Genomic DNA, 22,966 nt, shown 5'->3' on the forward strand with positions numbered 1-22,966 from the left:
TGCACAGATTTAACAATTTGGGTGTTTTAGGTGTGCTATTCATAACCCCTCACATACACTAAAGGTCCATCTCGAGACTCAGTTGTAAATCAAATGTTTTGTAACAGTTAGATAACATTAAGCAAAGCTGAAGTCATACGCATCAGATCCAAAAACTACTGCAGGAGCGCTGGAAGATTATCATATAACATTTAAAAACATGTTGGTTGTGGAACAAAAGTAGACAGGACCCAATTAAATCAATATTAGTCACTCATCTCAAATAGAACACACAGTTAATAGAAAAACACTGCAGTTAAAAGACAAGCACCCAACCAGATTGTGTATAGACTGCAGTCAAACTGATTCAGTTTTTCTTTTCTGACTTTGCTCTCCAGGGAGAAACAAATCAAAAATAAATGACCTACTGTACACATAAACTACACTTAGAAAGGTTCCCAATTGTAGTCTTAAAGGACTCCTGATATACTGATTTTAGATTTAGATTTTATTTTTGGACTCCAATAGAGTTGCTTTACATGATTTACAGAAGCAATTCGGTGAAAGTGAATTTCCAGCTCTCAAATGTGAGGATTTACTGCTTTTCTCAGTTTCATGTCATGTATATCACTGTAAACTATTTTAATGACATAATCTTGAAAATATTCTACAATAAAATTACATGTCGTCACACTTTTAGCCAAAAACCAAAGCCCATGAGGAGGAGCTTGAACGCCACGCTCAGTTCCTCCTGGTGAACTTCAACCACATCCACAAAAGGATCCGTAGAGTGGCTGACAAATACTTGTCTGGCTTGGCTGAAACGTGAGCAAGACTTGATGCACATGTTAATTTACTTAAAATATCACCCAGAGTCACATTAACTGTACAAAAGCAGGTTCCTAATTGACTGTATTTTCTCTCTACTTAGTTTCCCCCACTTGTTGTGGAGTGGCCGTGTGCTGAAGACTATGTTGGACATTCTGCAGACTCTTTCCCTCTCACTCAGTGCAGTATGTGATGATCATTAAGACTGTTATACTGCATTTGTATACCATGACTTATGCTGTATAATTTGGATCTATTGCAGGACATTCATAAAGACCAGCCTTATTATGACATCCCAGATACACCATACAGAATCACTGTCCCAGACACGTATGAAGCCAGAGAGGTAATGTTGCTTTACTTATGATTTGTGTTTTTCAGTTCTTTCCCCTATATATGTATTAATTCAATTCAATTTTATTTATATAGCGCCAAATCACAACAACAGTCGCCTCAAGGCGCTTTATATTGTACAGTAGATCCTACAATAATAGATACAGAGAAAAACCCAACAATCATATGACCCCCTATGAGCAAGCACTATTAGATAATAGATTTTTGTAATGTATTGTCTATGTAGTAGATTTTTTTTTCTCATATATAAAAGACCTATTGTCTCTTTGGTTCTAGAGCATAGTGAAGGATTTTGCAGCACGCTGTGGAGAAATTCTTAAAGAGGCTATGAAGTGGGCTCCATCTGTGACCAAATCCCACCTACAGGTAACATTTATTTTGAAACATTCTAGTCTGTAACATGCAAAACTCCACATGTTGCCTTAAACATGCTTTAAACCACTGTGCTTTACCTGGTCTTTTCAGGAGTATCTAAACAAACATCAGAACTGGGTATCAGGCCTCTCCCAGCACACAGGCCTAGCCATGGCCACAGAAAGCATCCTGCACTTTGCTGGTTACAACAGGCAGAGCACCACACTTGGGGTGGGTGATACACTCATCATTTTTACAAATTCAAGTGTTGGGGTTGCTACAAAAAAAAAAAGTTACATGTTTTGTTATTTTAGTAGTAATTTCTCTACTTGTTTTGGAGGAAGGTTCAGAGGAGGTTGGAGATTGTTACCATCATGGGCTCATCCGGTCAGAATGAGAATGAACAGTCAGTAATCACTTGCAGGGTTTTTCGTTTTATTGAATGAATTGAAGGAAAGACACACGGACTGCTATCTCTGAAAGGAAATAAAGTGTGATTTAAGTAACTTAGTAACTCAAAATAATACATAAACTCAGGAGACTCAAACAGAAACTCACCTCAGCTGCCACCTCATGTGAAGAAAGAGTGAGCTGTAGGTGAGTGCAGTCCTTATATAACGAGTGACAGGCGAGTGCAATTAAGGGAAAGCACCACACCCAATCAAAGGTGAGGAAAAGAAACAAGGCGCATCTGGTGAAGTGAGTGTTCTGAAAGGTGAGCTTTTACAACACTACTACTACACTACTCTACACTACTTATTACATTACCTTTGAGTTACTCCATAACATCACCTGAAATAAATAACTATCAGTCAGCCATGTAAACCTGAGATAACGGTCCCACACACCAGTACATAATCCTATCATAAGGAGGGCATACATACAGTGCTCCAAAAATATTTTCCCCCAGCCTGATTTTATTTGTGCATCATTTTCATACTAACATGTTTCAGATAAAACAAATTTTAGTTTTGGACAGAAATACAGAACACAGTTTTTATGAAGTCATGAAGTCATTATTTAAAAACTCAATTTTTTTTATTTATTCTGGTTATCTTTTAATATTAAAATGCATTTACAATGATTTTTCTCCAGAAACATGTACAGATAGAAATGAAGGCTGCAATACTGCAAGCCTGACTCCTTATATCAGCTTTTGTTATCTGTTGCAGATAACACAATCAGGTTCTGGTTGTGTTTTTTTGGCTGGCATGTACTCAACTTTTACATCACCCTGGGTTGTTTGATAGCTTTGTGATAGCATGTTGTCTGTGCAGATGTTTACACTCAAAGTTGCCCTAGCATTAGTGGCAGTGCAGTCAGTCACATGATTTTTTTCTTTGTTTTCTTAGATATTTTAATATATTAATTATCAGAGTACATTATTAGTGATTTTGGGAGAGTTTTGCCATTTAAGTTTTCTTTATGGACTGATCCTAGTGCAGAAATGTGATTTAAAAACCTTCATCAAATAAACCTTCTGTCATTGTAAAGGTAACATTGCTGTGTGTAATAACTCTGTTGCTTTTGTTTGTCTTCAACTGAACAACTATGCATGTGAATCGTTAAATCTGTTTTATTACATTAAAATGTCAGTAGTGCATAAAATATGACCTAAAATATAAAGTGCTCTGGTTTACACAATAGGGTTAGCAAATCTGCAACAAGTTATTCAGTACTCTATTCACACTTGACAGATAAACTTTTGTTCTGGTAACTGTCATGTCACGTTGAGCACAAATGAGTTATGACTGTTTTTTATTAGTAACAGTTTATGCTTATAGTAACAGCGTGGTTTATTAGGCTCTTCTTTGTCACTTTCTCCTTTAGTCCACTCAACTAACTGAGAGACCAGCCTGTGTGAAAAAGGACTACTCAAACTTCATGGCCTCCCTCAATCTCAGGAACAGATACGCTGGAGAGGTAAAGTCACAATAAATATTACAACCCATATTCACTAAAAGACTGGGGGATGGAGAAAAAAAAAAGAAAGAGAAGTTGGGGAGAAAGTTAACAGAGGGAGAGGAAGAGAAACCTGAACCTCAGTGATGCACCCCAAGGCCCCGCATGTGTGTTGGTGTGATGAAGTGGGAGGAGAGAAGCCATTAGGGATGGGGAGGAAAGGATCGGGGTGGCCAAAGTACTCCCCCCCTGAAGCCAGAGAGGAGGTACTTTGGGGTACCAACCGCTAACCCCCATAGGCACCCCTGTTCCCCGAAATATACCAAGGACAGGCAGGTTTAGGCCCATCAGACGGGGGTCCATGGCAGCAGCAGCACCAAGCTCCACGCAGCCCATGGTGGCCCACCTGACTCCACAGCAAAGGAAAAACTACACCTACTCCAACAATCAGTCCCAAACTACATAAGACAATAGAAGTCACCCAGATTGAGTCCATCCTCCACCTGTGGTAGATTCCCCCCCCCCCCCCAAAAGTGTGAAGGGGTGATATTGTCATGAAAAGGGTGGCCTGAGAAAGGATCAGCTAATGCTAACAGTCTTAGTTAAGAGTGCACAACACAGGAACATATACTTGCTAGAGTAACTACAACAAAGTAACATGCCAGTAAAATACTGGAGTTTAATTCATTGGGTAAGTTGTTAGTATAATTAACATCACAAGCAATACTACTAGACAGATCTGGAGGCTGTTTTTTGGCATTTATGTGTTGGCTTAATTTTTGATCCTGGAGGTTCCAAAATCTAGTTGAGTTGTCGGTGGCCATTGTTGATCACACTGTGGATAATGGCCACTTCTAATGGACCAGTACCTGATCTAATGGTCCAGAGATCTCTGTAATGTAATCAAAGGGGGAAAAGTTGGACTGCGTTAGCTATTGCGTTAGTGATCATGGCCACATTATTTTGGTTGAAAAAAACACAGATCCTTCTGAAATTTTGTTTGGTGAATGCTGAAATCTTGAAGGGCTCATAACGGTGCCAGAGTGAAACCAGAATACGATGCAGGCAGATTTTGGAAACATAACATCTGTTTATTAGATACATTTTTCATACTCATAAATGTTCTCTTTCATTTGTAGGTATCAGGCATGATCCACTTTGCCCAGGCAGTCCGGGGACAGTCTGATTTGGGCCGACTGATGATTAAACAGTTGGGAGAAGCATTAGACTCTGCACAGCCTGAGGCTTTTACTGAGGCCATGTTCAAACTGACTGCCTTGCTCATTAGCACCAAAGGTTATTTTCCTTTATGATTTACTTTGGTATTTTGGTATTATAAGTGATGATGTTGGTATCAAATTCATGTCTCTCTCTTTTTTTGGGGGGTGGGGTGGCATTTTCTCTCCTGAATTGCCTGTAGATTGTGATCCTCAGCTCCTGCACCACCTGTGCTGGTCTCCACTCAAGATGTTTACAGAACATGGTATGGAAACAGCAATTGCCTGTTGGGAGTGGCTGCTGGCCGCACGTATAGGAATGGAAGTACCGGTACATATACTCAAACAAACAAAAACCTCTCTCTCTTGTCGGCATACTTGAATTGCATACATAGTGTCAGTATCCTGTATGCCCGCTTAGTTCATGCGAGAGATGGCAGGAGCATGGCAGATGACTGTGGAGCTGAAGATGGGCTTGTTCTCGGATGCTCAGGTGGAGGCTGATCCTCTCGCTGCCTCAGAGGAAAGCCAGCCCATCCCCTGCCCTCCAAATGTCACCCCTCACCATGTCTGGATAGAGGTTGGATAACTGCCAATCTGCTTGAGTTGTTTATGTGTTATCTTGTTAGTCAATTCTTTTTAAATTCTCGCCTTGTTCTGTGTCTCCCTGTTCAACTAGTTTCTGGTCCAGAGATTTGAGATCGCAAAATACTCCAGTGCAGATCAAGTGGAAATCTTTGGCAGTTTGATGCAGCGCTCTCTGTCTCTAGATGTTGGTGGGGCTAAGAGTAGCCTCAACCGCCATGTAGCTGCCATTGGACCTCGCTTCAGGTATATACCAGTCACAGTGTTTACATAGTATTTATGGTGTGCTTATACAAAATCTCTTTCCTCTATGAAAACCATCTTTCTCTGTGCTCTAGGCTGCTCACTCTTGGTCTGGCTTTGCTCCACTCTGACGTCGTCACCAATGCAACTGTAAGAAATGTGCTCCGGGAGAAGATCTACTCTACTGCCTTTGATTACTTCAGGTAGTCAGACTCAGATGCTTGCTCTTCTTCAATCAAATCTAGGCTTACAACAAGTTAACATTTTTCAGTGCTAGCTGATTAGCATGCTAACTTCAGCATGTCTGTCTTCAATCTTTCACCCAACCTCCTAGCTTTTGTTTATTTGTATTCTGTTATTGTTTGTAATTAAATTTACATTGAAACTTTTTAAACCATCCTATATATTATTACTTTGTAAAGTAAAAACTTATAAATAAACTATAAACTAGTGACAATTCATCAATTCATCCAACAACTGGCAAGGCAGTTAATCAATCACAAAAAATGTAAAACTTGAAAAAGTGCTGCATGAAAAGGGGAAAAAATTGAACCATTTTGGAACGAAAGTCAGGTCTCTGTCATTCTCGCTGTCTTTAACGTGTTGAGCTCTTTTAATCTGGACCAAAGAAGTAAGTTAACCAGCATTCCAACCTTTAGAGCCAAGATAGCCTTAGGGTTAGCCCTAACCCTAATTCAGGATTTAGGTAGTATTAGCCCTAATCTAACCCTAGTGAGACATTTAATGTTTTTGTCTTTCTAGTGTGGCTCCAAAGTTCCCCACCCAGGGTGACAAGCGTCTCCGTGAGGACATCAGCATCATAATCCGTTTTTACGCCAGCATCCTGTCTGACAAGAAGTACCTGGCAGCATCTCATTTGGTCCCACCTGGTGAGCTTGGTACTACCCCAGCCCCGAGCACGCTCTCTGCTGGGATATTTGGATCGCTTATCGTGTCCAGCACTTCTCCAATATCTATCTTAAGTAAGCCTAAAGCAGTGGAGCTTCGACTGCATTGCAGCAGGGGCATGCTTTTACGTGGGTCAAATTTGAGATTGCTTTTCCTCACAGTCCTCCTGATATATGCATCTTTGATATTGATTTAATTTACTTTTCTTTTCTCTTTTCCCTAAACGTTCTTATTTTGGTTCCTCTCATATGCTCAGTTTTTCTACTCTTTCTTTACTCATTTCCTCTACTTTGTGATCCATAAAATTTAAGTCAGTTTTTGTCTTAAATATTTAGAAGCTGTGAGGAAAAGCACAAATTTGTCAGCTGCGTCAACATGCATGACTACTCATCATATCAGCCCACCAGTCCCCCAAGTGATCATTTTTAAAGAAACCATAAATTGAAAAAAATTTTTTTCTTCCAACCAAGAAATTTCCTTCCTCTTCATACCCAAAGACCTTGACAAAAGGCAAGGCAAGGCAAATTTATTTGTATAGCACAATTCAGAGACAGAGACATTAGAAACAAAAACAAATAAAAAGCACGATTTAAAATTGATTAAAACAAACTAACTAACTAAACACACACATTTCACACCTGTTCGCGCGATCTGAACCCTTATCGTAAGGGGAGCTACCAGTCCTTCTGTGGACGAGCTACTTTCTATTTTAAATTCCCTGAATTTAAAATACTCTCTAGACCCAGTCTAGACCCAGTTGGGGAGCTACCCAGAGCTCTAATCCCACACCTGTTCGCGCGATCTGAACCCTTATCGTAAGGGGAGCTACCAGTCCTTCTGTGGACGAGCTACTTTCTATTTTAATTTTAAATTCCCTGAATTTAAAATACTCTCTAGACATTGTCTCATACTCATACAGAGCATACCTCTTCAGGTCCTCAGTGCAAATTCTGGCTCAGATTACTTGCATCCGATCCAGTATCAGTGCACCGGCTACCTACATTTATTCCGGAGTCCCTCGATTTCAAATACATGATCATGACATCAGCAGAGGGCTAAGTGACATGGTTCATCTCGCTCTTCAACAACTCCCTCATTATCGCTCATATTGTTTGTGACTGTTTTATGTGTAAGGAACGCTCTTGTATAAGTTTAATAAAGCACAGATGTAGATGTGCTGAGAGTAACCCACTGCGTTCATGGCCACACTGATTCTGTTTGCATTTGAACAGATAATCAGGATGCATCTTTGAACAGCCTGTCAGTGATGAACGCTGCTGATCTAAGGGGCAACATGGATTCCAGCTCCCGCACCCAACAGACTGGCCAGGGATGGATCAATACGTACCCGCTGTCGAGTGGCATGTCCACCACATCCAAAAAATCAGGTAGAACCTAGGTTCAGTGTTTCGGACAGTACAAAGAATGAATATTTTATTCAAGAGCCTTTCGAAACTGATAATAGCACTTCCTTCAATAATCAAATATAGTTTAAATGTTGCTAAAGTGTGTCATATCACAATGTCATATCATTTGTTTTAAGAGTGTGACTGACATTTCCTTTCGGTCTGGGTGGCATCATAAAATGTAAAATGAAAATATGGACATTAAAAGCATCTTTGATATAGCAAAAACTCTTGCAGTCATTTGGACTGCACTGCTCTAGACTTTGAACTGGTGAAATATCCAAGCCATCACCTTTTCCAAATCAAAGAGACGAACACAGATGGGAAATGTCTGTGAGACATTAAGGTACAAAAAGTCAGTCCATAAAGGACTTATGGACTGACTTTTTGTACCTTTTCTTTTTCTAGGCACATCCAAAAAAAGTAACAGAGGAACGCAGCTTCACAAATACTACATGAAACGCAGGACTCTGTTGCTGGCATTACTGGTGAGTAATATGAGTGTTTTGACTGCACTTAAGATGCCTGTTCATGATAAAACCTTCTTAATGCTCTTGACCTCTGGTTTGTGTACCCAGGCTAGTGAGATCGAACGGTTGACAACGTGGTACAACCCCCTCTCCACACAAGAGCTGGCCATTGCCACAGAGCAGTCAGTGGAGACAAGCATCGCCAACTGGAGGTCCAAATACATCAGCCTGACAGAGAAACAGTGGAAGGACCACGTCAACCTGGCCTGGAGTATCGCTCCATACCTGGCTATGCAATTACCAACAAGGTGGCCAATCTCTAAGAACAATCTCTAATAACTCATTTGTTTAAATGAGTATTAAACCGCTTTTGCCATTTAATTTCCCATTAACTAAATCCATGAGAGCACTGTTCTGAGTCATCAGGGCCAACTGTCCATTTTGTGCATAAGCTAGATCAAATCATCTTAAAGGCCTTTGTCAGAGTTTTACCCCTGATACTGCTGGATAAACTCACTCAGGAACCAGGTCACATAGAGCTCAAGTTTTCACTCGCGAGAGGGAAGCAGTTGTCTCCAACCCACTTCAACTTGCTTTCCCCCTGCAGGTTGTTTTTATTGGTTACACACATGGATATTCATAAAGCTGTATTACCTATGAGAAATTACTATAACTGGTTACAAAGGGTGATTGTGCTGTGCAAGCATGATTATACATTGTGTGTGGTTATATGATGGGAGTGCAGCTCTCCCAGATTGTCGTTGGTAGAATCTGTTCTTCTCAAGGCTGCTTGTTCCCCTTATCAATGTCATGCACGTAGTCATATGCGTAGGTTACCTAGATAGCAAACAGAAGCATTCTAGCTTTCTAAATGGCATTATGTAGCTTTTTAAATGGCAACCTACAACACATACATTAAACCTAACAGCCTATCACTTGACTCACCCTACATAATGTTACACCCCGGCCTAGGCAACCGGCGTGCAACGCAGGAAAATAAAAATAAGGAAAAAACACACGACAAAAAAACCCACTAAGGCTCTCCACCAAATTCCCAAAACGGAAGTGTCTCAAAACGAAAGTATTGACAAAACCCATTTACAGCTATTTACAACAAACTATTTATTTACAACACGGGGGGAGATCGCGACCATGACATACTGAAACACAAGGCTTAAATACATAGAAGGAGCAATCAGGGAATGGACCACAGGAGGGAAACACAGCTGGGGCAAATTAGACCTGACGAGACAAGGAAACGTAAACTGAACACACTAAGATAACACAGACTTTCAAAGTAAAGCAGGAAATACATGACAGTCACGCAAAAAAACAAAAAACTGACAACACCGAAACATAACAATAAGCTTTGAAAACAATGTTGCCACTAAAAAAGGTCAAGACACAACATCCCTCCTTGTGGTCTGCTGCTTGTAATAGTCGAAATTCTGACTAAGAAGAAACCAGTGCTTAATGTAAAGGTGTGACTATCCTTCTTGTACTAGAGTGTAGATTTTCATTTTAAATGTCTTATTTTCCAGATTTAAGAATGACGCCATTGTTGCTGAAGTGACCAGACTTGTGAGACTGGACCCCGGTGCAGTCAGTGATGTGCCTGAGGCTGTCAAGGTGAGATCAGGTGTTCTTGTAAAGCTTGATTTTGGAAATCTTATATGTTTAATGTGACTGAATGTTATATAATTATCCTTCTTTAGTTCCTGGTGACATGGCACACTATTGATGCTGACTCCCCTGAGTTGAGCCACATCTTGTGTTGGGCTCCGGCTGACCCGCCCACTGGTCTGTCCTACTTCAGCAGCATGTACCCTCCTCATCCCCTTACTGCTCAGTATGGGGTTAAAGTGCTACGCTCTTTTCCTCCAGTAGGTCAAGATTTGTTTTTGGGTTTTTTGGGCTCAGCATGGCATTGACTCAAGCTGCTTTCATTAATGTGCTGAACTTTTTAAAAGGATTAGACATTAAAATGTCTTCTTTAAACTGCCAGCTCTCCTGTACAAAGCAATGTGGATTTGCACCAAGAATTGCTTAGTAATTATCGGTTACACTATATTGCCAAAAGTATTTGCTCGTCTGCTTTCACATTCATAGGAGTTTTAGTGATGTCCCATTCTTAATCCATAGGTTTTAATATGATGTTGGCCCTCTGCAGCTATAACAAATTCATCTCTTTTGGTAAGGCTTTCCACAAGATTTCAGTGTGTTTATGGGAATATTTGACCATTCTTCCAGAAGCACGTTTGTTAGGTCAAACACTGATGTTGGACAAGAAGGCCTGGCTCACAGTCTCCGCTCTAATTCATCTCAAAGGTGTTCAGGTTGAGGTCAGGACTCTGTGCAGGCCAGTCAAGTTCTGCCACATCAAATTTGCTCATAAAAGTCTTTCTGGACCTTGCTTTTTGCAGTGGTCATGTTGGAACAGGAAGGGGTCATCCCCAAACTGTTTCCACAAAATTGGGAGCATGAAATTGTCCACAATGTCTTGGTATGCTGAAGCATTAACAGTTCCTTTCATATTAACTAAGGGGCTGAGCCCAGCTCCTGAAAAGCAACCCCAGACCATGATCCCGCTTCCACCAAACTTTACACTTGGCACAGTGCAATCAGACAAATACCGATACTGTTCTCTTGGCAGACTCGTCAATCATATTGCCAGAAAGAGAAGCATGATTCGTCACTCCAGAAAACACATCCTCACTGCTCTAGATTCTAGTCGTGGCATTCTTTGCATTGGCTCGCATTCTCCCAATCTCTCTGTGCACTGTTCTTGAGCTAATCTGAAAGTCATGGGAAGTTTGGACGTCTGTAGTGATTGACTCAGCAGAAAGCCGACTTCTCCGCGCTATGGGCCTCACCATCTGCTGACCCTAATCTGTGATTTTACGTGGCTGACCAATTTGTAGCTGAATTGTTGTCATTCCCAATCACTTCCACAAGCGGTTGACGGTGGAATATTTAGTAGAGAGGAAATTTCACAACTGGACTTAATGCACAGGTGGCATCCTATCACGGTACAACGCTGGACTTAAGTGAGCTCCGGAGAACAACCTATTCTTTCCCAAATGTTTGTAGAAGACGTCTGAATGCATAGGTGCTTGTTTTGGCCATGGAACACCTGAATTCAATTATTTGAGTGAATACTTTTGGCAGTATAGGGTATAGTGTTCCCGGCATAAAACAAGCTTCCGATGGGCCACATGAGAGAGAATCATGAGGCAGTGTCTTGACCTGAGTTCATGTATGACAGCAACTTCAGAGGAGAACTTACTTTGTTCCTCCTTTAACACTGTCACAGCACCAAGATGGAGGATACAACTTCATAAAAACAAATCTTTCTTAATAGTTCTTCATTGTTCTTCCTAGGATGCCATCTTATTCTACATTCCTCAGATTGTTCAGGCTCTGCGTTATGACAAGGTAATATTAACAATTCCACCTTTGCTGATTTCATGACGAAAAATTCCATGCTCTACTCTGTGATAACTTGGGAGATTTTTTTTCCTTCTACAAGAAGTTCATCATATTCCCTTCCAAAAAAAAGAGAGATATTTGTGTTTTTGCTAAAGGCAAAGGAGAGATATATAATTAACTATAATAATAATACCAATATAAGCTTTGTCTACTCTCTATCTCGCTTAGATGGGTTACGTGAGAGAATATATCCTGTGGGCAGCCCAGAAGTCTCAGCTTCTTGCCCACCAGTTCATCTGGAACATGAAGACCAACATCTTTATGGATGAAGAGGGCCACCAAAAGGACCGTGAGTAGAGACTTATCAAATTGTGTTAGTTAGTCTGAGTAACAAAGAAAGAAAAGAATGAAAAACATTTAGTTTCACCCTAACTTCCCGTTATATTAAAACCTACATGAACACACTCAGTAAAAATACTTTTTCAGAGTAAAACATGAAACTGTTTCTATTCAGCTCTTCAAGCTCCTTCAACTGTCTCGTACAAAGTTAACCTAGTTAAGTCCAATTTAAGCTTTTTGAGAAATAAGTAATAGATAAAAGGTGACCATAAAAAAGTAAAGGCAGAATAAGTTTAATAAGAAATAAGTGACATATTCTATTATCATGAATTGACTCAAAGTGGGTAACCAAGAAAGAGTTTACACAAAAAGTTTACTTAAATAAAAGATAATCTATTCAACATAACCTAACCAAAAAAACAAAGATAACCAATGTATTGATGCAAGATGGATTGGAAGAGACAGACTTAACAGTTCTTCGGGGCCAACTTTTATAGCCTGAGGTGAGCTGCATTAGCTGACGATCCTCCCATGCCAGTCATCAGTAACAGCAGACCAGGAATTTCTTGAGAGTGAGAGGGGCTTTACACCCCCATTCTTAAAAAATCAGTGTTCCACCTTGACATTGGAAATTAATCTAAAAGAAATCATAATTTATTAACAATAACGCAACATTAAAACCTATCCCATTTAATAAAATGGCCAGCTGATCCATCAAGCCAGCTGATACCAACACCCTTACCAAATCCAATTCCTCTAGCCAGCAACATGAGTAACCTGGATCAAATTCAAAGAGGACAAAAGAAAACGCTAGTAAAAATGCTAGATATAGCTGGAGATTTCTAATAGTGTAACTGGCATATAGAAAAGTGCAAGTGGTATCTCCCCCAGGTTGCAAATCTGTTCTTGCAAATAGGTTTTATAAGGAAAAATTCTTAAACCTCATAATAGCGGGGGGGGGGGGGGGGGGGGAAGAAATCAAAGGGTTGCTCCAGATCTGAAGAACTAGAATCACAAGCCACACTAACCATAATGTCCAAGACATTACCAAATAGGGAACCAAACTACAATAATGTTCGCACCTATTAAAAGTACATTTAAGGAGCTCTACACCAAAGCTACTAGACCAAGCTACCAAGTTAATTCTTTACCGCACTATTCAAGATCAGCTCTGCAGTTCTTACCAGTTATGTCTATCGACATAAGTACCAGAGGTGGGACCAAGTCATTGTTTTGCAAGTCTCAAGTAAGTCTCAAGTCTTTATCCTCAAGTCTCAAGTCAAGTCTCAAGTAATGTCAGGCAAGTCAGAGTCGAGTCTCAAGTCACTGGTGTAAAAGTCCGAGTAAAGTCACAAGTCTGAAACTTTGAATTTCAAGTCCTTTCGAGTCTTTAAAAAAAAAAACGAAAAAATAATGTTGCAGTTATGCTAAATGTAAATATTAGACCATGTAATTTTTAAATCTGTGTTTTTCTCAACACATGACGAAATAGTGAACGTAGAAAATATACACAAATTGTGAAATTGCACCTCTATAAAATGCAGCTCAATTAAACCTAGCTCCTAGAATAATTTTCACCGAGAGTTCTGAGATAAGCTGCATGTTATTCTTGGATGCGGTTGTAGGACCGGCTTTAAAATCGCATGACAAAAATATCATATACATTAAAAAAACTGCATTACCAACGTAGCCTGGACAACATTTGCTAGTTAGATGAAGTCAGCTATCTCATCGTAGCATATTTATATGCATATTTATAATCATACGGTTCTTGGAGTGAGTGCATACACTCATGAAGTTTAGTAACTTCAGGTCACTGCAACAAGCCCAGGTACAGTTTACCGCCGGATGGGTACAGGACCTTGAAATGCACCGTGTAGAACGAAAGACCATCGTACGTATCATAAGTTTACCAGTCTCACAAATTGTCTTCATAAATACACATTCGTTAACCGTTTATTAATAGGACCTTTGAGTTCAATGGTAATTAATTAGCAGTGGAAATAATTTCTGGTAGCATCACAGAAATGTAGCAGTGACAATAATATTGTATGCTGTAATCGCACTGGGCAATTGGTGATACAAAAACCTGTTTTACCCTGTGAATAAAAGTATATGTTTTTGTCAATGTACCATAATAACAGAAGCGAAACACAATATTGTGTCAGGACAATTCACTATTTATGCACAATAAACAAAGGAGCATAGCGCAACAATTTCTGTTCAGCGCCAGACTTGCTTGTAACCTATATCACCAATTATGTTAAGAAAAATGACGTATTAACTACTACAAAACACTGACCTTCGTGTAAATGCTTGGAGCAGACTAACCTGTGAGCTGGAGTGTTCTGGGACGTTATATTTGGTCTTTGGATGGCTGCAATCCAGGCCACCCGTCGCCTGTTTGTTACTTCGGAAACATGGCTTGAACAATTTCTCTTCAAGACGTAATCCGATAACAACCGATCTCTTTACCCGTCGGCTTCCCGTGGCTGTCATGCGACCGGCTATTGCAGTTAATAATACAACAGCTTCTTGCCATTTTTGTGTTTCTTTTTATCGCTGTGTGACTGATTTCAATTGAAAGCCTGCGTGCGCTAGTACCTCTTGCCACGAGTTCCCAGAATTCTTTGCGGTTTTACCCCTGAATGACGTCACATTTCAATCTCTATATAATATGTATGTTAAATTATATATTTGGGGTGAAATATCAAGTCTTTTCAAGTAAACCGGTTCAAGTCCAATTCAAGTCCCAGGTCATCAGTGTAAAAGTCCAAGTCAAGTCACAAGTCTTAGAACATTTTTTCAAGTCAAGTCTAAAGTCATAAAATTAATGACTCGAGTCTGACTCGAGTCCAAGTCATGTGACTCGAGTCCACACCTCTGATAAGTACTGTACACCATGCCCACTATTGAAAAGTCCAGTCATGTGTTCTGTAAGGCCACAACCCATGAGACAAATGAAGTGGTGAAGCACCAGCAATAGAGCCCACGCTCCCCAGCTCTAGTTCATCAGTTCAAATTATAGACAGATACTGGTGGTGAAAATATTCACCACCAGTATGATCAACTTTTGCTGGTACAATAGACTTTCTGGAAACCAGAGAAATGCTCTCGCGATATTGTCTTCAACCACATTCCCTGCTGCACTAAAGAGAAACCATAGTTGATCTCCTATTGATATCAGACATTTAAGCGTACTAAAGAGTAATTCACCCTTCAGATGAAACCAAGCCAAGCAAAGTGGAGGCTATTTGTGCTCTCTTCCGAAATCAACCACATCAACCATGTATATTAGTCTGCATATTAAAGTATACTTGGGCATGATACATGAGTTGCCCCTACTGTGTTTCTCAAAATGTGAATCTGTGTGAAATATATATATAGAGAGAGCTTAGACATAGAAAAAAGTGTGTGTGTGTGTGTGTGTGTGTGTGTGTGTGTGTGTGTGTGTGTGTGTGTGTGTGTGTGTGTGTGTGTGTGTGTGTGTGTGTGAATAAGACACGCTGTATAAAGAGCGTTCTCAAGTAGAATAGAAAAACTTAAAATTAAAATGAATGTTTCTGCATAGCTGACATTGGGGAGCTGTTGGAGCAGATGGTTGAGGAGATCATAGGTTCACTGTCAGGTCCTGCCAAAGATTTCTACCAGAGAGAGTTTGACTTCTTCAACAAAATCACCAACGTTTCTGCTATTATCAAGTAAGTCTGTTAGCTAGTATTCTGCTATTCGTCAGGGTCATGTATGTGCCACAACCACAGAGAAGTTTAAATTCTGCTGTGTTTGCTGCTTGCGTTTTTCCCCAGGCCAGTTCCAAAGGGCGAGGAGAGAAAGAGAGCTTGCCTCAAAGCTCTGTCCGATATCAAAGTGCAGCCAGGTAAGGAACTGTCTGAGAGTAAATATGGGTGACTCTGTAAACTGTAAACTTCAGTTAAATCTTCTGTGAAAACAGTTTTAATCTAAATATTTTAACATCACATTGTATAAACAGGGTGGGGTGCTCAAAATGACATCATATAGAGAGTAGAAAAAATGACTTTGGTCATGTTTATTATGAGCATCCACCAGTACTTTACATTCATTATAATACATTATAACGTAAAACTCTGTACCGAGCTTGTACCGAGCACAAAAAAAGAAAAAATATCAATATGAAGATGAATAAATATATTTGCTTGCTCTTAGTCATATTGTATGGGTCTGAATAAGGATCCTGCAGCTATTTATTTACAGCTATTTATTTACAGACTGTCCCTTAAAGACTGACATAATGTTCTTTCATTGTGTCAAATGATATTGATAAAATATCTTCACTTCACAGAATCAGTTTTTTTTGTTTCCAACCACTTGGCCAATATATAATACCTTTTGTCCATACAGACAAACACATGCCTGTGTTGTGATATTAAAACATTGCATAAGCCCTTTGTGTTGTAAAATAAAGGTGTATTCTTATAAGGTCAGGCATTTCTTCCTGCCTGTATAGTGTGCTTCTTAGGAGAGCAAGCTTTGAAGGGACAGATTAAAGTGTTTAATTTACACCCTTTAATTTTGCAAACAGATTTAAGGTTACAACACTGCTCTGTTTACTCTGACAAAGACACAGCAGTGCTGAAATGTTAGTCTGCTTGCAAAGGCAGAAGCTGTGAATTAGTCATTGTGCTTCAGGCCCTTCTGTCCTTTCAGAGTTTGAGTCTTATGTTTGTATCTTGTCTTGCTGTTTTCTAGGTTGTTACCTGCCTAGTAATCCTGAAGCCATAGTACTGGACATTGATTATAAGTCTGGAACACCTATGCAGAGGTAATGTTGGGTCTTTATTTGTGTTTCATAGAGTAGTTTCAATGATAAGTATGACTGTAACTTATGGGAGTGTGTGTTTGTGTGTGTTTTCTGTGTTTGCAGTGCTGCCAAGGCTCCCTATCTGGCCAAGTTCAAGGTGAAGCGCTGCGGAGTGAGTGAACTAGAGAGGGAGGGTCTCCGCTGCCCATCAGACTCTCTGGAAGATGGAGAGGAGAATCCAGATGGGTCAAAGAAGGTTTGCTGGCAGGCAGCCATCTTCAAAGTGGGAGATGACTGCAGACAGGTACAACATTTTTCTTTGACTGATCAATGTCTGACACTTCATACTTCATACTCAGACTAATTTCCCTTTGTGTTTTTCTCATTTCTCCAGGATATGCTTGCACTGCAGATCATAGGGCTTTTTAAGAATATCTTCCAGCTGGTCGGCCTGGATCTGTTCGTCTTCCCTTACAGAGTGGTGGCTACTGCACCAGGGGTATGGTTCTTTTCTCTATTATCTCTTCTGCTTTCATCTCCTTTCCCCATTTACTTCAGTACTAAGTATAAAAAATTTAATGTTTGTTTTTTTTTAAAAGATTTTTCATCATTTTATTTATAAAAATAATAAAACAATCCAAATAGAACACTATAGGAATGGAATACAGCTCTATGTAGCTCTAATTCAAATTGCATTGTCCCCAAAATGTTTTATTTTATTTACAGCTTAAAATACTATGTAAAATTCATTCTGACACATCTACATCCCCCTATTGTTTCAGTGTTTGTGCAGGTCAGCAGCATCTTGACAAACTGGAACATGCTAGAACAACTCTTCTAGTTACTCAGTAAAAATAAATATAATGCTACAATGCAAAGCAACTGCCAGCTTGGCTCTGTTCCAGCTGTGCGTACCTGTCCTGGTTTGACATCACTGTAAACCAGTACAGTGTTCAGATACACAGAAAGAAAAAACAATGGTATCGTCATATTACATACTTTGTAATTGTACTCTAAAACAATGAAAACATTAATTTTGTATAAAATATCATCTTTAAATGTAAAACAAATGCCAGTAAGCTTCCACATTATTTTTTTAATACTGTAAATGAGCATATCCAGTTTTGTTGTTGTTGTTGTTGTTATTCTAAAGACAGACCATGTTGGAAAGTGACCCTAAACATGGTGTATGTTTTACAAACTAATGTACATCAGAGAAAATTGTCGACTTGACATTTTGTGCATCTGCCACAAAGTTACTTTTCCTGTAAGCTTCTGTAGCTGATTTGGGATAATAATGGAGGATATTCTGATAAACGTCACACATCATCGCATCTTCTCTTTCTCAGTGTGGTGTGATTGAGTGCATCCCAGATTGTAAATCCAGGGACCAGCTCGGTAGACAGACTGACTTTGGGATGTATGATTACTTCCGGAATCAGTATGGTGATGAATCCACCCTCGCCTTCCAGAAGGTATGGAGCTTAAATTATGGGACTGTTCAAATCAGTTTTGCATATTTCATAATGAGGATTTATTAATAGTTCAGAAGGATTCATAGATGGTTCTAGTATGACAGGCTAGCCTAGTAGGATAGCCTGCCAAAAAGTCTTTTCAAAGTAAAAGTGGAATAGCCATATGGCTACAGACATGTGTCATGAGTGTCTTAATCTGAAATTTAGTAATCACAGGGACACGTTGTGGTTGGTGGTTTGCTGTCTGCCATTTTAAGCAAGGTGTATATTGCTAGCTTAGTCTGCTAAGACTCCTAAACATCAGTTCAGTAACAGTGACCAGCATGTGTGGACCAATAGTAGCACAAAGCGGTTTTCAACACACAACGTTGTGGTTTAAGCGAGAGAAATCACATACATTGTTTGTGTGGTCACAGCAGAGATATATGACTCTCTTATCTCTTAGCGTGACACAGGAGCCATCTTATGAGACAAACTAAACTAACTATTTATCAAGCTATAGTTGAGTGTAACCAGCCATACAAAAGACCTAACTGAAAAACAATTTTGTTGTGAAGCTTTCTTAACAGTCACTTCTCTTAATAGACGAACTTAACCTGCTTATCTAAAACTGTACTGAAACACTAGTAAAATCTGACACCTGTCACTCTTTATGATGTTCCTTGTGAGAATGGATAAGATGTGTATAAAATTAATAATGAGTTCCTGACATGAAAAGAAAAAGGCATATCCATGATCCTTGTGTGAATGCTTTGGGGAACATGGACTGAACTGTCATCTGAGAGATTTTTGAATGTGGTGGGAAATGGGCATAATTATACCTCATTATCACGTGTATGTTCTTTCTGCAGGCTCGTTACAACTTCATCCGCAGTATGGCCGCTTACAGCCTTTTGCTGTTCCTGCTGCAAATCAAAGACAGACACAATGGCAACATCATGCTGGACAGCAAGGGCCACCTCATTCACATAGGTGGGGTGTATGGGTTTGATCTGGATGTTTCCTTTTTTAACTATTATTATTTTATGATTTTTTTTTAACTGTAAGCTTCTTGAATGTCCACACTTGATGGACAGTAGTTATTATTGTTTCAGTAATTATGATCATTATTAACTTGTATTAATTATTGCTCAAATCTGGGCACAATGTTTTAAAACAAGATTGTACACACCAGAGAGTAGTTTCATCAATTTTACAGAGTAATGGTGAAGGTTTGGCATATTTTGTTTGCAGATTTTGGCTTCATGTTTGAGAGCTCTCCTGGAGGTAACCTGGGCTGGGAGCCAGACATCAAGCTGACAGATGAGATGGTGATGATCATGGGAGGCAAGATGGAGGCCACACCTTTTAAATGGTTCATGGAGATGTGTGTCAGAGGATATCTGGCTGTACGGTATGAAGCTGAAAAAACAAACAAACAAGTGTCTCGCGTACTTTTTTAGAAAACAAAAAGGCTTTCATGGTTGTTTAAAGGTTTCTGTCAATTAATTTTTGTGCTACATGGGATTCATCTGTGAAGAAAGTAGTGGCGAAGAAGTTGTTGGTATTGTAAGTTTATGTTTTGTTTTCTCTGGTCAAACAGCCCATACATGGATGCAGTAGTTTCTCTAGTGACCCTTATGCTGGACACTGGACTCCCATGTTTCAGAGGACAAACCATAAAACTTCTCAAGTAAGTTCAACAGTGTGACATCTGAGTGTTTTTGCTTCTGTGGTGAGTTATATTGTATGTAGTCAATATTATGTCAAAAATCTCCCATGCAGTAAAATCCTGCCAATTTATCTGAGACTAGAGCACTATAAAAACTAGTATAGAAATAAATATTTGGTAATACAGGGAGTGCAGAATTATTAGGCAAGTTGTATTTTTGAGGAATAATTTTATTATTGAACAACAACCATGTTCTCAATGAACCCAAAAAACTCATTAATATCAAAGCCGAATGTTTTTGGAAGTAGTTTTAGTTTGTTTTTAGTTTTAGCTATTTTAGGGGGATATCTGTGTGTGCAGGTGACTATTACTGTGCATAATTATTAGGCAACTTAACAAAAAACAAATATATACCCATTTCAATTATTTATTTTTACCAGTGACACCAATATAACATCTCCACATTCACAAATATACATTTCTGACATTCAAAAACAAAACAAAAACAAATCAGCGACCAATATAGCCACCTTTCTTTGCAAGGACACTCAAAAGCCTGCCATCCATGGATTCTGTCAGTGTTTTGATCTGTTCACCATCAACATTGCGTGCAGCAGCAACCACAGCCTCCCAGACACTGTTCAGAGAGGTGTACTGTTTTCCCTCCTTGTAAATCTCACATTTGATGATGGACCACAGGTTCTCAATGGGGTTCAGATCAGGTGAACAAGGAGGCCATGTCATTAGTTTTTCTTCTTTTATACCCTTTCTTGCCAGCCACGCTGTGGAGTACGTGGACGCGTGTGATGGAGCATTGGTCCTGCATGAAAATCAAGTTTTTCTTGAAGGATGCAGACTTCTTCCTGTACCACTGCTTGAAGAAGGTGTCTTCCAGAAACTGGCAGTAGGACTGGGAGTTGAGCTTGACTCCATCCTCAACCCGAAAAGGCCCCACAAGCTCATCTTTGATGATACCAGCCCAAACCAGTACTCCACCTCCACCTTGCTGGCGTCTGAGTCGGACTGGAGCTCTCTGCCCTTTACCAATCCAGCCACGGGCCCATCCATCTGGCCCATCGAGACTCACTCTCATTTCATCAGTCCATAAAACCTTAGAAAAACCAGTCTCGAGATATTTCTTGGCCCAGTCTTGACGTTTCAGCTTGTGTGTCTTGTTCAGTGGTGGTCGTCTTTCAGCCTTTCTTACCTTGGCCATGTCTCTGAGTATTGCACACCTTGTGCTTTTGGGCACTCCAGTGATGTTGCAGCTCTGAAATATGGCCAAACTGGTGGCAAGTGGCATCTTGGCAGCTGCACGCTTGACTTTTCTCAGTTCATGGGCAGTTATTTTGCGCCTTGGTTTTTCCACACGCTTCTTGCGACCCTGTTGACTATTTTGAATGAAACGCTTGATTGTTCGATGATCACGCTTCAGAAGCTTTGCAATTTTGAGACTGCTGCATCCCTCTGCAAGATATCTCACTATTTTTGACTTTTCTGAGCCTGTCAAGTCCTTCTTTTGACCCATTTTGCCAAAGGAAAGGAAGTTGCCTAATAATTATGCACACCTGATATAGGTTGTCGATGTCATTAGACCACACCCCTTCTCATTACAGAGATGCACATTACCTAATATGCTTAATTGGTAGTAGGCTTTCGAGCCTATACAGCTTGGAGTAAGACAACATGCATGAAGAGGATGATGTGGACAAAATACTCATTTGCCTAATAATTCTGCACTCCCTGTATGTGTTTTGACAGCTATTCTGTAGGTGTCAAAAAAGGAAGACAAACAAAACGCAGCCACCTGGAGTTAAAACAAACAAACAATGAGTGCAGCATGTAAGGCACACTTCCAGTGCCACTGGACTGTGAAACTGTTATTTCCACCCAAAATGTGTTCACATTGATTGTTTTTTTTCTTTTGTTTTTTGTCAGAGGACGTTTTAATCCACAAATGAGTGAAAAAGAAGCGGCAGCATTCATCATCAAAGTCATCCAAAGCTGTTTCCTCAGTAGCAGGTGACAAAATACTTGCATTACTTAATTTGTGCTGCAGTTGTTACAGAAGACAAATGTATAAGCCCATTGCCAAAATTGGTCAAATATTGTATAGTGTCATTTTGGGATATTAAATAACTTTATTAACACACCCATAGTTAATAATAAAAATATAGAAACACCTTTTTGCTTTAACATTGTTCCTTCTAATAAATATTTGTTAACTTCATTTTAACAGGAGCAAGACATACGACATGCTGCAGTACTACCAAAACCAGATTCCATACTGAAGATCGTCTGTCAGCCTTCCACTGTGCATCCAGAACAAACGAGCAATGCTGTGTTTTTATAAAACTGAATGAGGTGGTGGTCCCGAACACTACTCTGCTCCTCAGATTTTGGCAAAAATGATGCACTTTAACGCTAAATCATCTCATTCTCATGTAATTACTTACACAAGACTGAAAAATGATGTGTGTCGTTTACTAAACAGGTATCTGAAACGCCCTTTAAGTATTTTCTTGATGCTGTTACTTGTTACTGTGCAAACACTAACTTAAGGGTCACATTAGAGGAACTTGGCCTAAAAGGGAGCCATCTTTACAGTGTTTGTAAAAAGCAGCTGTTATCATTTTGTTCCTATGCTGTTACCCATTTTGATGCACTTTATTGAGTACAGTATTTCTGCAGCTTCACCTGCCTACAGTCGAGAGATTAAAGCTCAAATGTAAGACATTAAAATACTCTGAAAAAAATGTAGATGTTTTTAAATTCATCCAAAATGAACGCAGCAGTCAATCAACATTTAACCTAACAGTAGTCTTTAGAAATGTAAAGGTGTTTAGAGAATCAGACATACTCATGCTGTAGCTTGTACTGTAGATTATTTGCTGTAGAATCACATCAGCACAGGCGGTTTCTGTGATATATGTGTAGAGTTATGTGTGACAAACTTTTAACTGTGCTAATTTGATGGTTACACCTTTTCATGCAAGTCTTTATATGTCATATCTGTTGTATGGAGGCATTTTTACACTAAACTTT

The 22,966-nt window shown here is 39.6% G+C and overlaps 1 protein-coding gene across 2 annotated transcripts in view; it reads left to right on the forward strand.

The window, feature by feature from the left end:
• pi4kaa (phosphatidylinositol 4-kinase, catalytic, alpha a) overlaps positions 1 to 22,431 on the forward strand; it is a 40,949-nt gene extending 18,518 nt beyond the window's left edge. The window contains exons 25-54 of one of the 2 annotated variants that reach the window (XM_085414549.1): positions 680 to 804; positions 911 to 992; positions 1,070 to 1,153; positions 1,438 to 1,527; positions 1,627 to 1,746; positions 3,346 to 3,438; positions 4,557 to 4,713; positions 4,838 to 4,965; positions 5,056 to 5,214; positions 5,314 to 5,465; positions 5,558 to 5,665; positions 6,225 to 6,445; positions 7,604 to 7,759; positions 8,186 to 8,265; positions 8,356 to 8,555; positions 9,789 to 9,876; positions 9,963 to 10,130; positions 11,629 to 11,682; positions 11,905 to 12,025; positions 15,587 to 15,716; positions 15,822 to 15,892; positions 16,744 to 16,816; positions 16,919 to 17,099; positions 17,190 to 17,294; positions 18,145 to 18,270; positions 19,122 to 19,242; positions 19,504 to 19,663; positions 19,853 to 19,942; positions 21,860 to 21,943; positions 22,161 to 22,431. In XM_085414549.1, the coding sequence (XP_085270675.1) occupies positions 680 to 804; positions 911 to 992; positions 1,070 to 1,153; positions 1,438 to 1,527; positions 1,627 to 1,746; positions 3,346 to 3,438; positions 4,557 to 4,713; positions 4,838 to 4,965; positions 5,056 to 5,214; positions 5,314 to 5,465; positions 5,558 to 5,665; positions 6,225 to 6,445; positions 7,604 to 7,759; positions 8,186 to 8,265; positions 8,356 to 8,555; positions 9,789 to 9,876; positions 9,963 to 10,130; positions 11,629 to 11,682; positions 11,905 to 12,025; positions 15,587 to 15,716; positions 15,822 to 15,892; positions 16,744 to 16,816; positions 16,919 to 17,099; positions 17,190 to 17,294; positions 18,145 to 18,270; positions 19,122 to 19,242; positions 19,504 to 19,663; positions 19,853 to 19,942; positions 21,860 to 21,943; positions 22,161 to 22,212 (3,579 nt within the window). In that variant the 3' untranslated portion in view covers positions 22,213 to 22,431. The remainder of the gene's footprint in view (positions 1 to 679; positions 805 to 910; positions 993 to 1,069; positions 1,154 to 1,437; positions 1,528 to 1,626; positions 1,747 to 3,345; positions 3,439 to 4,556; positions 4,714 to 4,837; positions 4,966 to 5,055; positions 5,215 to 5,313; positions 5,466 to 5,557; positions 5,666 to 6,224; positions 6,446 to 7,603; positions 7,760 to 8,185; positions 8,266 to 8,355; positions 8,556 to 9,788; positions 9,877 to 9,962; positions 10,131 to 11,628; positions 11,683 to 11,904; positions 12,026 to 15,586; positions 15,717 to 15,821; positions 15,893 to 16,743; positions 16,817 to 16,918; positions 17,100 to 17,189; positions 17,295 to 18,144; positions 18,271 to 19,121; positions 19,243 to 19,503; positions 19,664 to 19,852; positions 19,943 to 21,859; positions 21,944 to 22,160) is intronic. The other variant, XM_085414550.1, reaches the window with a different exon arrangement.
• Positions 22,432 to 22,966: the final 535 nt, after the last annotated feature.

The sequence above is a fragment of the Rhamphochromis longiceps genome, linkage group LG7 (assembly GCF_057381845.1).
Source record: "Rhamphochromis longiceps isolate RC_006_pf linkage group LG7, R_longiceps_female_GT1.1, whole genome shotgun sequence".
Classification (NCBI taxonomy): domain Eukaryota; kingdom Metazoa; phylum Chordata; class Actinopteri; order Cichliformes; family Cichlidae; genus Rhamphochromis; species Rhamphochromis longiceps.